This window comes from Zerene cesonia, chromosome 5, assembly GCF_012273895.1.
Source record: "Zerene cesonia ecotype Mississippi chromosome 5, Zerene_cesonia_1.1, whole genome shotgun sequence".
Taxonomy (NCBI): domain Eukaryota; kingdom Metazoa; phylum Arthropoda; class Insecta; order Lepidoptera; family Pieridae; genus Zerene; species Zerene cesonia.
The window spans coordinates 569,274-581,922 of NC_052106.1; the positions used below are offsets into that span (position 1 = coordinate 569,274).

The window sequence follows — 12,649 nt, forward strand, 5'->3', positions numbered from 1 at the left end:
TTAAGAATTGTAAGCCTTTTTTGAGTTACATTACAGTAAGTTTGATTGAAAATGGTTCATACGAATTTGTTCGAGAGTTTTCTTACAACAAATAAATACACATTATTTTTAGGACGAATAAATTTTAAATAACGTTTCAATGACATTTCGTGTTGACGTTATCAGAATAAAATATGGCGATCTGAGTCTAAAAAAAAGTCAAGTTGCAAACTCGATTTTACACTCTGATTTAATACTTATATTTCACAAGTATCAATTATTCCCTTGTTAAATAGATGAAAATCGTTTATCAAATATTTTTTAATGATTGAATATTATCCACGGCTCAAACATGAGTGAACATTACCGAGATTATAAAGGTATTCGATTGTTATGGGTAAAATATACTGTCTCTAAACTTAGAAAAAAATATGGCTAGTGCAGCCAATATTTCCATTTTGTTCAGATATGCGCTTTATTTATCTTTGCCAGTGTTTTTACATTGGCAGGGTCATCTCGATCGTCGCGTGATGATTCTAGGAGGTATGCCGAGAGCTATGGACGAAAGACGCGGTCAAGATCGAGGTCTCCGATGCAAAGGCAATCACGAAGCCCCTATAGGAAGTCGCCAGATGACAGGAGTCGAGACAAAGATACTTATTATGAAGGTTGGATGGCTTTATTACTTTCCTTTTATATGTTTATGCGGCGTAATTGATACCCATGCGTGAACTTGCAAACGTAGAATTTAAATATTATAATTTTATTGCGGTTGACTTAATTCAGCTTTCAAATGTTGTATGCATATAATATACAACAATAAAATTAAACTATTTCAGAAAAGCAAAAGCACTCGCCTGAGTCATGGGATTCTGACGAGGAAGTCCCAGCGCCACCGCCTCCACCACGTATTAGCAAAATATCTATTGGATTCACAAAGCCCAAGGCTCCCATTAAGATGACATTAGGTGGGTCATCAAAGCCTGTACCAATAGTTGCTCCTAAGCCAACTGTGGCTTCTGTCTTCAATACTGATGATGATGATGAACCTGAAGAAATGCCTGCTGAGGCCCGAATGAGGATGAGAAATATTGGCAGGTATGTTATCATAAGTTGAATAACTTTACACCTTACTCTACCTCAGCTATCAGCATATGATATAATAATAGGCACCTCGACATGTATCAAAACTATCACAAAGAAAAACTAAAGTAAACTAAAAAATTCAATAATAATCGGCTATCAAGGCAGATTCAGTTAATTGTTTTGACAATAGCTTCAATATCTAATATATATTTTATATAAAACTAGAATAACTATTGAAAAAGAAAAATTATCTCTGCATATAATAATAGAAATTAATGTGTGCTTAATTTATCCTAGTGATGAAATCTAATGGAGTTCTTCTTACTGTTATTATTTTATTTTTAGAGAAACACCAACATCAGCTGGTCCCAATTCCTTTGGCAAAACAAAACAAGGGTTCTGCGATGCCAAGAAGGTGTTTGAGAAGAACCTAAAGCAAGCCCTGGAAACAGCTGAAAAGCCTGACTTCACAAAGTTACCCAAAACTATATACAAATTACAAGGGCCATGATGTGAACATAATTTGAATTTATTAGTGTAGGCTTGTTATATTATTAGATGTTTTGCTAAGTTTGCTGTATGAACCACACATTTATGACAGAATTAAGAAAATTGTAGTGAATAATACATCAGCTGAAGAGATCTGTTACACCTAAAATCAATGTGTTAAAGCCTTTATTTCCATGTATTATAAAAGGTGGACTTTGATATTATTTTGTAATAAAATGCCATTCTATATTATTAAATGTTATGCATGTTTAATTCAGCAGAACTTAAAGTATGTAGGTGCCACGTTTTTTAACTAGAATGGTGAAATGGTGATTTGTTAAATTTAGTCCTGATTTCAAGACACTAGACAGATTGATCATGATTAAATCTCCAGTCAAAATGTGGTCTTCTTCCAATGTTTCCCAAATAAATTTCAATAATGGGCAAAATCAAAAAAATATATACATATATATTAAATTACTTACAATTAAATGATTCTGTTCAAGTTTATAGATCTAAATAGACAAAAAATAATTCATGGAATATAAATTTTGTAAAGATAAATTTACCATAACCATACATAAAAAAACAGCTCTGAAATGTCTATATTTTTATATTAACCACTTACAGGATATAGTTGCATTCGAAGTGTTTTTGCAAAATATAAGTAGGTAAAGCAATATAAAATTGCCTTATAATCTTTGTATGTGTAAAAATAAATTATTTTGAAAAAATTATTAAAATGCTCTCATTTTAAATACCATTGTGTTGTATAATGCTGTACATTGAATGTAATAAATGATACCTAGCTGAAATTTATGGTTTTATTTTTTAAGACGCCCGTCCCGGCTTCGCCCGGATATCAAGATTCCTGTTTTATCCTAAAGGAGCTTTTAATCGGGATAAAAAGTATCCTATCGCCCAAGTTGGTTTATATTGAAAATTATCAGATATCATCACCATTAAATAATTTACAAAATATTTGGCCAGATTACATAGATTTTGTGTTAAGTTTGTAATATTTTCACACAAAAACTGTTTGACCAATATTAAAAATTCTTTCACAGAAGAAATTCACCAGAATGCTGCAACTTCACAGTTCACCATTATAATACGGTATATATTAAGTACCGAGGTTATATGGATATAGGGATAGTACAATAGCTTTTATATATTTCAGAATAGCAGTAGTAAACACATTGTAAGTTAGGAAAATGGTGTGAAAACACAAGTACATATTTACAAGTTATCTACAACTCAATGCATATTGCAATTTCAACATGACATTTTAAAATTATAACAATTAATTAATATCAAAATATGTTGTTTTGGGTAGGGTAGGGACCACCAAGTAAATAATAAAGTCAATGGTTTTTACAAATTTATTAAATTACTTCCTCTGTACATTTTGCGGACGTTGCATGTCTCTTGGGAAGTTACTCTTGGGTGGTGTACGGATACGCCTGTCCTTCTTAGACCTGTTACGCACTACTTTACTGTGGATGGCGCAGGACACACAGTAGTGCAACTTTGCATATAACTTGGGGAGCTGGAATGCTGAAACAAAATTGTTATGTGTTAATGTTGGTTTTCATTAAAGTTTATTGTGGGAAAAACATTCAATTTTTGTTTGAATACAGCAATTCCATCTCATTCATAAATCTTATATATAAAATTCTCGTGTCACAATGTTAGTCTCTATACTCCTCCGAAACGGCTTGACCGATTCCTCTGAAATTTGGTAAGCATATTGGGTAGGTCTGAGAATCGGCTAACATCTATTTTTCACACCCCTAAATGATAAGAGTAAGGCAGAACAGCGTTTGGGGTGCAGCTAGTTATGTATAAATATGGATCCTTTAATTAATGAAGCAAGTGCAACTATAGATTCACATATTCCGATCATTCTATACTCTTAGGGAAAAAGGGTTTAGATATAGAAAATTGTGTGAGAGAGCTTTTTAAACTTCTAATGGGGATTTGATTCTTGTTAAGATTAAAAACAATCATAAAACAATTACAAGAAATATAAGAGCCTCCTAATAAATTCAACTGCTATATTGTTTAAAATTAATGGAATTGTCACATAAACTTTCCAACATCCACCTCAGATCCACTCGATGGATAATCGCGATAACTCGTTGCGATTGTATGATTTAGATATTTTCGGTATTTTAGTCACTGATTTACTTAACAATATAATTAATGTTTAAAAGATATTCTTTAACTGCTGCACTTACAGGTGTAAACGGAGGCTTCGTTAATATCTCTCACAGCGGCAGCTTCAACGATATTTCTGATCACAAACTTTTTAATAGCCTTGTCCTTTGGCACGCAACGAGCGCAGTTGGTGCATCTCACGGCCTTAACGTGTCCACGGCCGTGCTTGGCTCGTCCTCCGTTACGGCGTTTGCGTGTCTGAAATCAAAAATTACACCTTCACACCACATGCCTGACATGACAACCACCACGCGTGCATTGCAAATGAAATCATTTACGAGAAAATACAATGAAATAATATGTCTCGTTCGAAGTTATAGCAATTTAAATGCTTTTTAACAAGTATTAACTTTTTTAAACCACTTTTATTTTAAAAATTTTACGAACCATTTTTATAACCTCTACAGTAAACGAAGAAGCACGGAAAAGAAAGACTCGATACGCATAGACAACGAAAATTGTATGCAGAGTTATATCCGAAAGATGTTAATGTCAACCATAGATTAAATTAGGTTGCAAAATATTTCTTATTATGTGTATCCCATTTTGAACATAGAATATAAATAAAATAACTAATTAACCATTTGTTTTTAACGTAACAAATAAGAAAAGGTTGAAAATGAATCAAAGTATCCAATTTAATTATGACACGAAACATACAAAAATACATACCAACTAAAATAATCAATCAATATTTCTTTTCTTTTTCACATAAAAAAGCTACTAAGCTAACTAAGCTAATACTATTGAAAGAGTTAAATTCTTGTTTAAAAATATAAACAAAAATATGTATACCTGTATAATATCTATGCATTATGCAAAGTTTTTAAATCGAAAAGTTTCTAAATTAGGTTTGTAACATTTTTGTAATAGTCACAAGTTATTCTTTACTTATACCTTTTATTCATATTACAATGATATGTTTTATCATAAGGATAAATGTGGGAAATAAATCAGAGCACACATTAAAATTTTCTAATTTCTTAAAAACTACCCACGTTCATAGACAATTTTGGACGTGGAATAAGGAATTTGTTTTTCTACATGAACCAAATTTATATTCTGTGGCTGGTAAAAATATTTCCTTCATTCAGTCGTTGTGTGTAATATTATTTTTGTTGCTAAATAGTCTCAGTTTCTTTAAATTTTTATTTGTTCTGCTTACTTTTCTTCTTCCAATCATTCAATTAAACATATTACGAAATAATTCAATATTTGCAAACGATTAAGTTTTATTCGTCATCAAGTGTGTAACCATTTTATTACAATCAAAGTGCTATAAAAATTCTTTAAAGTGCAATGTGGCGCAGGTAGTTAATTGTTTGTACCGCGTGTGAAATGTCACAACATGGATACCCTGAGAGACTATCGAATACATCGAAGGGCTTCCAGGAAGATGTGTCCAGCCAACAGACCATGGAAGTCTTGGTGGAAACCCTCACTGGGACAGCGTTCGAAATCACTGTCTCGCCTTCCGACACTATTTTCGATATAAAGTCGAAAATATATAGAGTAGAAGGTGAGTATTGGGTTTTTCATATGATTACACAATATATTGTTTCTTGTTATCACGCGTCATCTCGACAAAGAATGTCGTGGCTTTTGTACTGCGTAAATCATACAAATTTATTGCGTCTAGCATGAACACTTGTTGATATGAATTAAATTATTTACCTACTATTTAAGGTCACTTTATATCAGTAGATATCCTCAAAAGATTTCAATGAATTTGTAAGACTTTGGACTACTAAATATTGTAAACAAAAGAGCATATTGTATGTTTGTATTCAACATAATAATTTTACTTTTGTCAATATTACATTCATATTATTGCAGGACTTTAATATAGATAAAAAGTAAGATAACCCAAAAAGGTATGCCTAATAAATTTAATAATATAACTTTGAGATGATGTATGTTACAATTTGTAGGACCTAAATTTGTTATGATTATAGCTATTAGAACAATTTTCTTATAATAGGTATCTCTATAGTATATAATTTTTAACAGTTCTAATCCTAAACTAAGTGAAGACAAAGAAAACTTAAAACTTATTGAAATAGGTCTGCCATTCTTGAGTAATGAGTGATATATCTGACACAACTTTTATTGTATAATATTATATTAGACTACTTTAAATAAATGTATGCTGACCCTACAGATAATAAGATATATTATGTGTAATTAAACATAATCAGTAAACATACTCATAGGTGATATATTTGAATTGTAACCTATTCATAAATGTTACTACCACAATATGAAAATACTGTTTACCAATTAGTATTTATACACTTTTTATAATAAAACAGTTGCCTAAATTGCCATGGATATTTTATGGGGAAAGTGTGCTTAAATGTGTGTAATTGAAGATCTCAAAAACAAGAAATGAGTGACCCTTCAATTACCCTACATCTTTGGCTAATAACTTTTGGAGTTTCTGTCTTGCCTGAGTAACACAACAGTTATATTTGTTCATATAATTTATAAAAGTTGCCAATTTCTCATTTAAAGTCATCTACAATCATTTAATGTTTTAAAAACATCGAAGGATTCTTAGAATTAGAAAAATTCTTCTGAAGAACTTGAATGTTTTTTTTTTTAAAAAGCCCATAAAGCTATGTGGAGGGATTGTGGACTTAACACAATTATTATTGTATCTACTATATCACATTGACATTTAATTTAATTTTGTATGTATCTAGCAGATTCTTTACCAAATCCTCTTGTTAAAAAATATACAATATTGCTTGTTGCATGTTTGCAGTGTTCTATAAAAAGTACATATAAATTTTGAAAATTTTATTCAGGAACATGAATTAACATTATTCCTAAAAACTCTTTAGTTGTCTAAATAATAAAAGCTTTGCATAGCAACAAGAAATACATGGTGTTCTTTTTAATTCAATGTCAGATGCGGTGAAAGTGATGATTTCATTTGGCCACCCTCCAAATTCAGTGAATCAGTATGTGACACATGCACATAATGATTATGCTGGTTTGATAGTGAATGACCACCTGGCATGTAACTATACTAGTTTAAGCCTTCATCTTAACATGCATTTTATCCACTTAATAGAGAATGTTAGTGAAATAGGCTATACTCAGTTATACAGAAAATAATGTGTATGTCAATGGTAGCACTGGATACATAATCATCATATAATTATAATAAATATTATAAATAAATTATACATTTCACCATTAGTCTGTATCCATATGTTCCCACTGCAGAGACACTGGCCTCCTATGTGGGTTCAGGTCATAAAGGTATACTGGCCAGGTGCAGGTTTGCAGATGTCATATGTCGTCGAACTTTTGATTTTTTGACATGTCGGTTTCTTTGCAATGTTTCCCTTCACTATTTCAGCCGAGGTGTGATTAATGTGCAGATAAATATATAATGATAATAAATTGTAAATTCAATTTTTTTCTTTCATCGCGTCGTCCGAATTCAAACCCAAGACTTTATTTAAATCGGAGGTACACTTTCATTTTTGCACCTGCATAAAGTCCATACAAAAAATGAAGAGACAGATGTATTGATAATATAATGTCGTAATTTTTGTTTAATTTTCGTTTTGATGCCTATCTGCTGTTGCAGCAATTATTTCAATCAATAATAAAATAATAAATGGTCATAAAACCTATGAATATATTTAATTGACTCGCACACAATACTATAAATAACCACCATTCAACATTCAGGTATCCCAGTAGCCCAACAGCACCTAGTGTACAACTTGCGCGAGCTAGAAGACGCGCGTTCGCTCCGTGAGCAGTCGGTGTGCGACGGGGCGAAGCTCCGCCTGGTGCTCGGGCTCCGCGGCGGGCCGGTGGCCACGCGTCGCCTGCCGCCGCCGGAGCCCTGGCACGATATCGAACGGCTGCTAGCTTCTAAAAGGTTTTTCTTTTATATTTACAATTTTACTATGAAGAATGATTTGAATGAGAAAGTTTTGTTCTATTAAATTTAAGTCATAATCGGAGGATTAAAATCGTTATTTTACCGTTTAAAACTAACCACCAAGTAATATAGGCTAAACTTTTTTCCCGAGTTCAATCCAGTCAATATAGTCACTTTATAATATAACCCTGATTAGTATTGCCAGGATTAAATAATTCTCTCGTTTTTTAAAGTATTATATTCAATAATAATAATTTTTATTTTTTCGGACAGCGGGGAATGCGAGAGCAGCTCGGGCAGCGGCTGCAAGGTGACGGTGGTGGTGTTCCGCGAGGGCGAGCGGGTCAACATGCTGCGCGTGAAGGAGAACAAGGACGGCACCTACTCGCCCATCGATAGCAATAAGTGTGAGTGCCGCTTGCTGTGTCCTGTCTTAAGTCACTGTTAACGGGCTCCTAATGGGGAAACACGCCCGAGACACGCCTCAGGACACCCCCTTAGCAGTCTGTTTAGAGTAAATAAATGTTGTTATAGTTTATTAATACATTGTTAAAATCATTAAAGACATAAATTGCCGTATAACATACATTGAAGAGAACTGTATAGTTATATCATAATTTATTATTTTATCAGCAGAAATATAATAGAGTGGGGTTGGTTGTGAATTTTATCAAAAGCAAGCAGGAAGGTTCACAACAAAGAATAAAAAAAAAAAAAAAATCGAACGCTGAGGCAATTTCTTGTTTGGCCGAGAGGTCAGGCGTTGTCACGGTACAGCGGAATATGCGGGTTCGAATCGTGATGCGCCTCATGATCAAATTGTTTCAATTCTTTTAAAATTTCTTTGTTTTTCAAACAATTCTATTCCTCACTTCCACAGACTCATCTTCCCTCAGCCACCTAGTGGAGTGCGACACTGACGAGTGCGTCGGCCTCGGGGCCACTAGGGCCCCGGGGCCCTCGGGTACCGGTGGGGCTTCCGGCGCCAGCGGCGGCCACGAGAACGCCGTCACGATGGCCAAGATGATGCAGCTGCGGCAAAGGATGCACTCGCTCACCACTAGGACGCCTGTTGGTTAGTAGCAATCCAATATATTAGAGTACTAGAGGTCCGCCCTGCCTTCGCCCGTGGTACTTACTTATTTTTCAGTAATGTATGGGCTATCTAACACTGAAATAATTTTTCATATTGGACCAGTAGTGCCTGAGATGAACTCTCGTACAAACAAACAAACCAAACTCTTTACAATATTTGCAACACATTGCAAAATTTGTGTAAACTTGTTAAGATTATGATGATACTAGCTGCGCCCCGCAGTTTCATCCGCGTAAGTTTGTATCCCGTAGAAATATCGGGATAAAAAGTTGCCTATATGATATTCTAGTTGTCCAGCTATCTACGTACCAAATTTCATTGCAATCGGTTCAGTAATTTTTGCGTGAAAGAGCAACAAACACACACATCCTTACAAACTTTCACATTTATAATATTAAGTAGGATAGGATAGGAATAGGATAGGATGTAGTATTATACTGAATGTTGCATAGGAATTTATACCCACATGTTATAATTTGTATAATAGTTTGTGTAATTAATTTTTTAATTCCTTAATTTTACTTAAGTTTAGTCAAATCTTTGGTGACAGTCTGTTGCTTTTGAACTTATTTAATATTCAAAGGAAGCTTGTTTTTACAAGGATTTTGTAAAATAAAAGAGCTTAATTATTATTATTTTTTTTAATTTACAATGAATGTCAATTCTTTTTTTTTGAAAGGATTTTGTAAAATAAAAGAGCTTAATTATTATTATTTTTTTTAATTTATAATGAACGTCAATTCTTGCAGGCAAACGAGATATACAAAAGACTAGAAGCGAAGAAATCCTATCCGTCCCTAGTTTACTAGACGATACCGAGTACCGCGCGTACAGTCCGGCCGAAGACTCGTACCCGTACACGCGCGGGCTCGAGTACTCGCGCGGACTCGAGTATTCGCGCGGGCTCGAGTTCTCGCGCGGACTCGAGTACTCGCGCGGGCTCGACTGCGCGAGAGGACTTGAGTGCGCGAGAGGGCTGGAGTGCTCATTGGGAGAGCGCTACGCTTTACTCCCGCCCAGTGCTGGTTCGGAGCCCGATTTGCCTGATGCGGATGACAGGTCAGTTGTGGTGATGTATAATGTTTTTTTGAGGTGATGATGATTATAGTTCTAAAAGATGATGGTGAGATGTCGTTTATCACTCACATGTTATAAACACCATCTAAAAACCTTTATTATTTTTGACCCCCCCAACTAGTTACATGTAAACATTAGAGCCCAGATGCCAAAAGGGTTCTTTTGATTCAATTTGAAGGTGGTTTACTGTTTATATATTATAAATTATTATATAATTATTATTATGGTCTTCATTCATCGTTGCGCAGGCTGAAGTTATCGGACGCGCTGTCCGGCCCCATCCTCGTGAAGCGGGGCGCGGGGGCGGCGGGCGCGGGCGCGGGCGGGGCGGGGGCGGGCGCGGGCGCGGGGGGCGGCGCGGGCGAGCCGGCCGGCCGCGACACGCACCTCGCGCTGCGGGCCGACTGCGGTGAGTGGACACCTTTATTTTGTTTTTTTTTTTTTGACAGCTGCGTAGTGGCGTTGGCGGGATTTCAGTTTTATTTTTAAATTTCGAATACAATTTTGTTGCGCCAAAATGGTTGGTTCTTAGGAGTTTTGATGTATGAGAAAAGTTTTTGGGCTGATGTACCGCAGTTCGCATTGATAAATAAAATAAATAAATTCTGTTTGATACATAAGAATTAGATATTATAACGTGAAATCTGCTAATTTATAAGAAAGTTAGATTGATATATTAGATAAGTAAATAATTAATTTAAGTAACCCTTATTTCTAACTAAATTATTTGTGATTTTCATATAGTAATCTACATCATATAAAATGATGTTTTATACCAAAATTGAACCAAACTAAAAAATTTCAAAGACCTCTGTATGTAATTCCAGGACCACTAGTAGTTGGTGAGAGCGGTTGGCGGGCCCGGGGCTTCGGTTCCAGCTCCCAACTGGCCGGCGGAAGCCTCGCTGGCTCGCTGGCCGGCGGGCTCACCGGCTCACTGGCCGGCGGGCTGGCCGGCAGCCTGGCTCCCGGGGCCGTGGGTTCCTCGTCAGCGCTGCACGTGCGGAGCGCCCGCCACGCGGCCAGAGCTTCGCCCCCGCTATCTGATGCGCTGTTCTCCTCTTCCACGTCCGATTTGGAGCATTTAAAGAGAAATAGGTATGCTATCAGTGAAGTATTTGTTATTGTTTTGTTCAACAGTATGGTAACTAGAATTTCTGCTGGCGTTAAGACATTATCTTTACAAATAAATACAAAAATAATAAGGTATGATGTTAAAAATTCATTTACAAATGTTCCTTTGTAACATCGTTCAGTCTAGGGCATATAATACCTTGTAACATAATTTTGAAATTAATTTAAAACATCTTCAAACGGCAATTTCAATCTGCAATTTCAATCTGCAAATAGTCAAATGCAAGTTCAATGCGTCATAACTCAGCCACAACACACATTTGTCAAAGCAAAACGGCGCACCTTCCAGAATCCTGCCCGCGCTCAGCCGCCACCGCAACCGCGAGCACCTGCACCTCAGCGACGAGCGGCTCGACACGCCCGACCCACAACCCCTACAGTCACCCCAACCCCCCCAACCCCCGCAACCCCTCCAGCCCCCGCACCCCCCGGCGGCCCACTCGCCGCCCCGCAACAAGGAGGTCGGCAGCGAGCGGCGGCAGCGGCGCATCGACAAGATCACGGAGCTGGAGCAGAGGGAGGAGAAGGCGGAGAAGGAGAAGAAGAAGATCAAGATACGGTGCGCGTTCTGCAAGAAGAGATTGAGCATCGCGACCGTGCACACGTGCCGCTGCGGGGTGGAGTTCTGCGCGCCGCACCGGTACGCCGAGGTGCATGGCTGTGCGTATGATTATAAGGCAAGTTTGCTTCACTTGTTTGTAATATATATATTGTATATAACTGACTTCTTTAAACTCGATTTTGACCCATGACCCATGACCATCATGACCCAGAGCAATAAAAATCTGTTCTTCTCTACGACGAATCCAAAGTGCTTCAATAAGAAATCTTAATGAATGAATAAATGTTTGAGTTTAATTTTTTAAATTTCAGGCGGGAGCCCACTTGTACCTGCAGCGCGCCAACCCGCTGGTGAGCGCGCCCAAGCTGCCCAAGATATGAGCGAGTGTGCGGTGCGGTTGTGTAGTGATAGTGATAGTGATAGTGCGGACTCACACGGTGCGAACACCGCTCCAATGTGTTTTGTTTTGTTCTACTCCTCAAATTTTTGTCTGGAAGTATTCGTGCAAATGGTTCGGATTGAAATGTATGTATACCTATTTTGATTATACAGTTATGAAAAATGTTTACAATCGACGATTCAATTTCAGCACTGATGTTTTTTTTTGTTGTTCTTTTAAATCTAATTTGTGCTGTTTATATTGATTTAATAATACTTTTTCAAGTGTATGTACTATTGATTGAATTTTTTATACACTTTCCCTATATCCAGTGGAACAACCGCACTCGTATGTATGGACGGTTATGTCATAACGTGAAGTGTCTTATTGCTAACGGTTACTAACTATACATATATCCATTGTTTGTTTATATTAGCTGTATATTACGTCACTGAGGAGTTTTTCTGACTACATGTTTACACTGTTACATATTGATAAGGTTGACTCGGAATTGTTCAATTCACCAATTAATTAGTGATAAGCACATATGAACCTACATTTCAATTAATTCACGTTTCAATTTAAATACAGCTTACATGCTTGCCATATAAAATGCCATGTTAGCGACTGTTTGTGTTTAAATATTGGTTATTTTTCTGATGCAGAGGGTGAAATGTTATTCCAATATTCAGAGATATGTTTTAATCTAATTTGTTGGTG

At 36.1% G+C, this 12,649-nt stretch overlaps 3 protein-coding genes across 4 annotated transcripts; 2 read left to right on the forward strand and 1 right to left on the reverse strand.

The window, feature by feature from the left end:
• The first annotated feature begins 162 nt into the window (after nucleotides 1-162).
• On the forward strand, nucleotides 163-2,369 carry LOC119840257 (PEST proteolytic signal-containing nuclear protein-like). 2 transcript variants are annotated; one of them, XM_038366772.1, is made up of 4 exons: nucleotides 163-359; nucleotides 489-647; nucleotides 819-1,077; nucleotides 1,411-2,369. In XM_038366772.1, exons 1-4 carry the CDS (start codon nucleotides 332-334, stop codon nucleotides 1,574-1,576), a joined length of 612 nt encoding a protein of 203 aa, XP_038222700.1. In that variant the 5' UTR covers nucleotides 163-331; the 3' UTR covers nucleotides 1,577-2,369. The 2 variants fall into 2 exon arrangements, with proteins under 2 accessions (XP_038222700.1, XP_038222701.1); XM_038366773.1 differs by having other exon boundaries at nucleotides 520-647.
• A 553-nt stretch (nucleotides 2,370-2,922) lies between these two features.
• LOC119840121 (40S ribosomal protein S26) lies at nucleotides 2,923-4,289 on the reverse strand. Its single transcript, XM_038366635.1, has 3 exons — nucleotides 4,162-4,289; nucleotides 3,795-3,972; nucleotides 2,923-3,111 (listed from the first exon to the last, which is right to left on the reverse strand). Exons 1-3 carry the CDS (start codon nucleotides 4,162-4,164, stop codon nucleotides 2,945-2,947), a joined length of 348 nt encoding a protein of 115 aa, XP_038222563.1. The 5' UTR covers nucleotides 4,165-4,289; the 3' UTR covers nucleotides 2,923-2,944.
• Nucleotides 4,290-4,832: 543 nt separating this feature from the next.
• On the forward strand, nucleotides 4,833-12,493 carry LOC119840120. The gene is made up of 9 exons (XM_038366634.1): nucleotides 4,833-5,293; nucleotides 7,483-7,678; nucleotides 7,955-8,088; nucleotides 8,562-8,756; nucleotides 9,527-9,836; nucleotides 10,103-10,263; nucleotides 10,682-10,952; nucleotides 11,278-11,665; nucleotides 11,862-12,493. Exons 1-9 carry the CDS (start codon nucleotides 5,113-5,115, stop codon nucleotides 11,928-11,930), a joined length of 1,905 nt encoding a protein of 634 aa, XP_038222562.1. The 5' UTR covers nucleotides 4,833-5,112; the 3' UTR covers nucleotides 11,931-12,493.
• The last annotated feature ends 156 nt before the right edge of the window (nucleotides 12,494-12,649 follow it).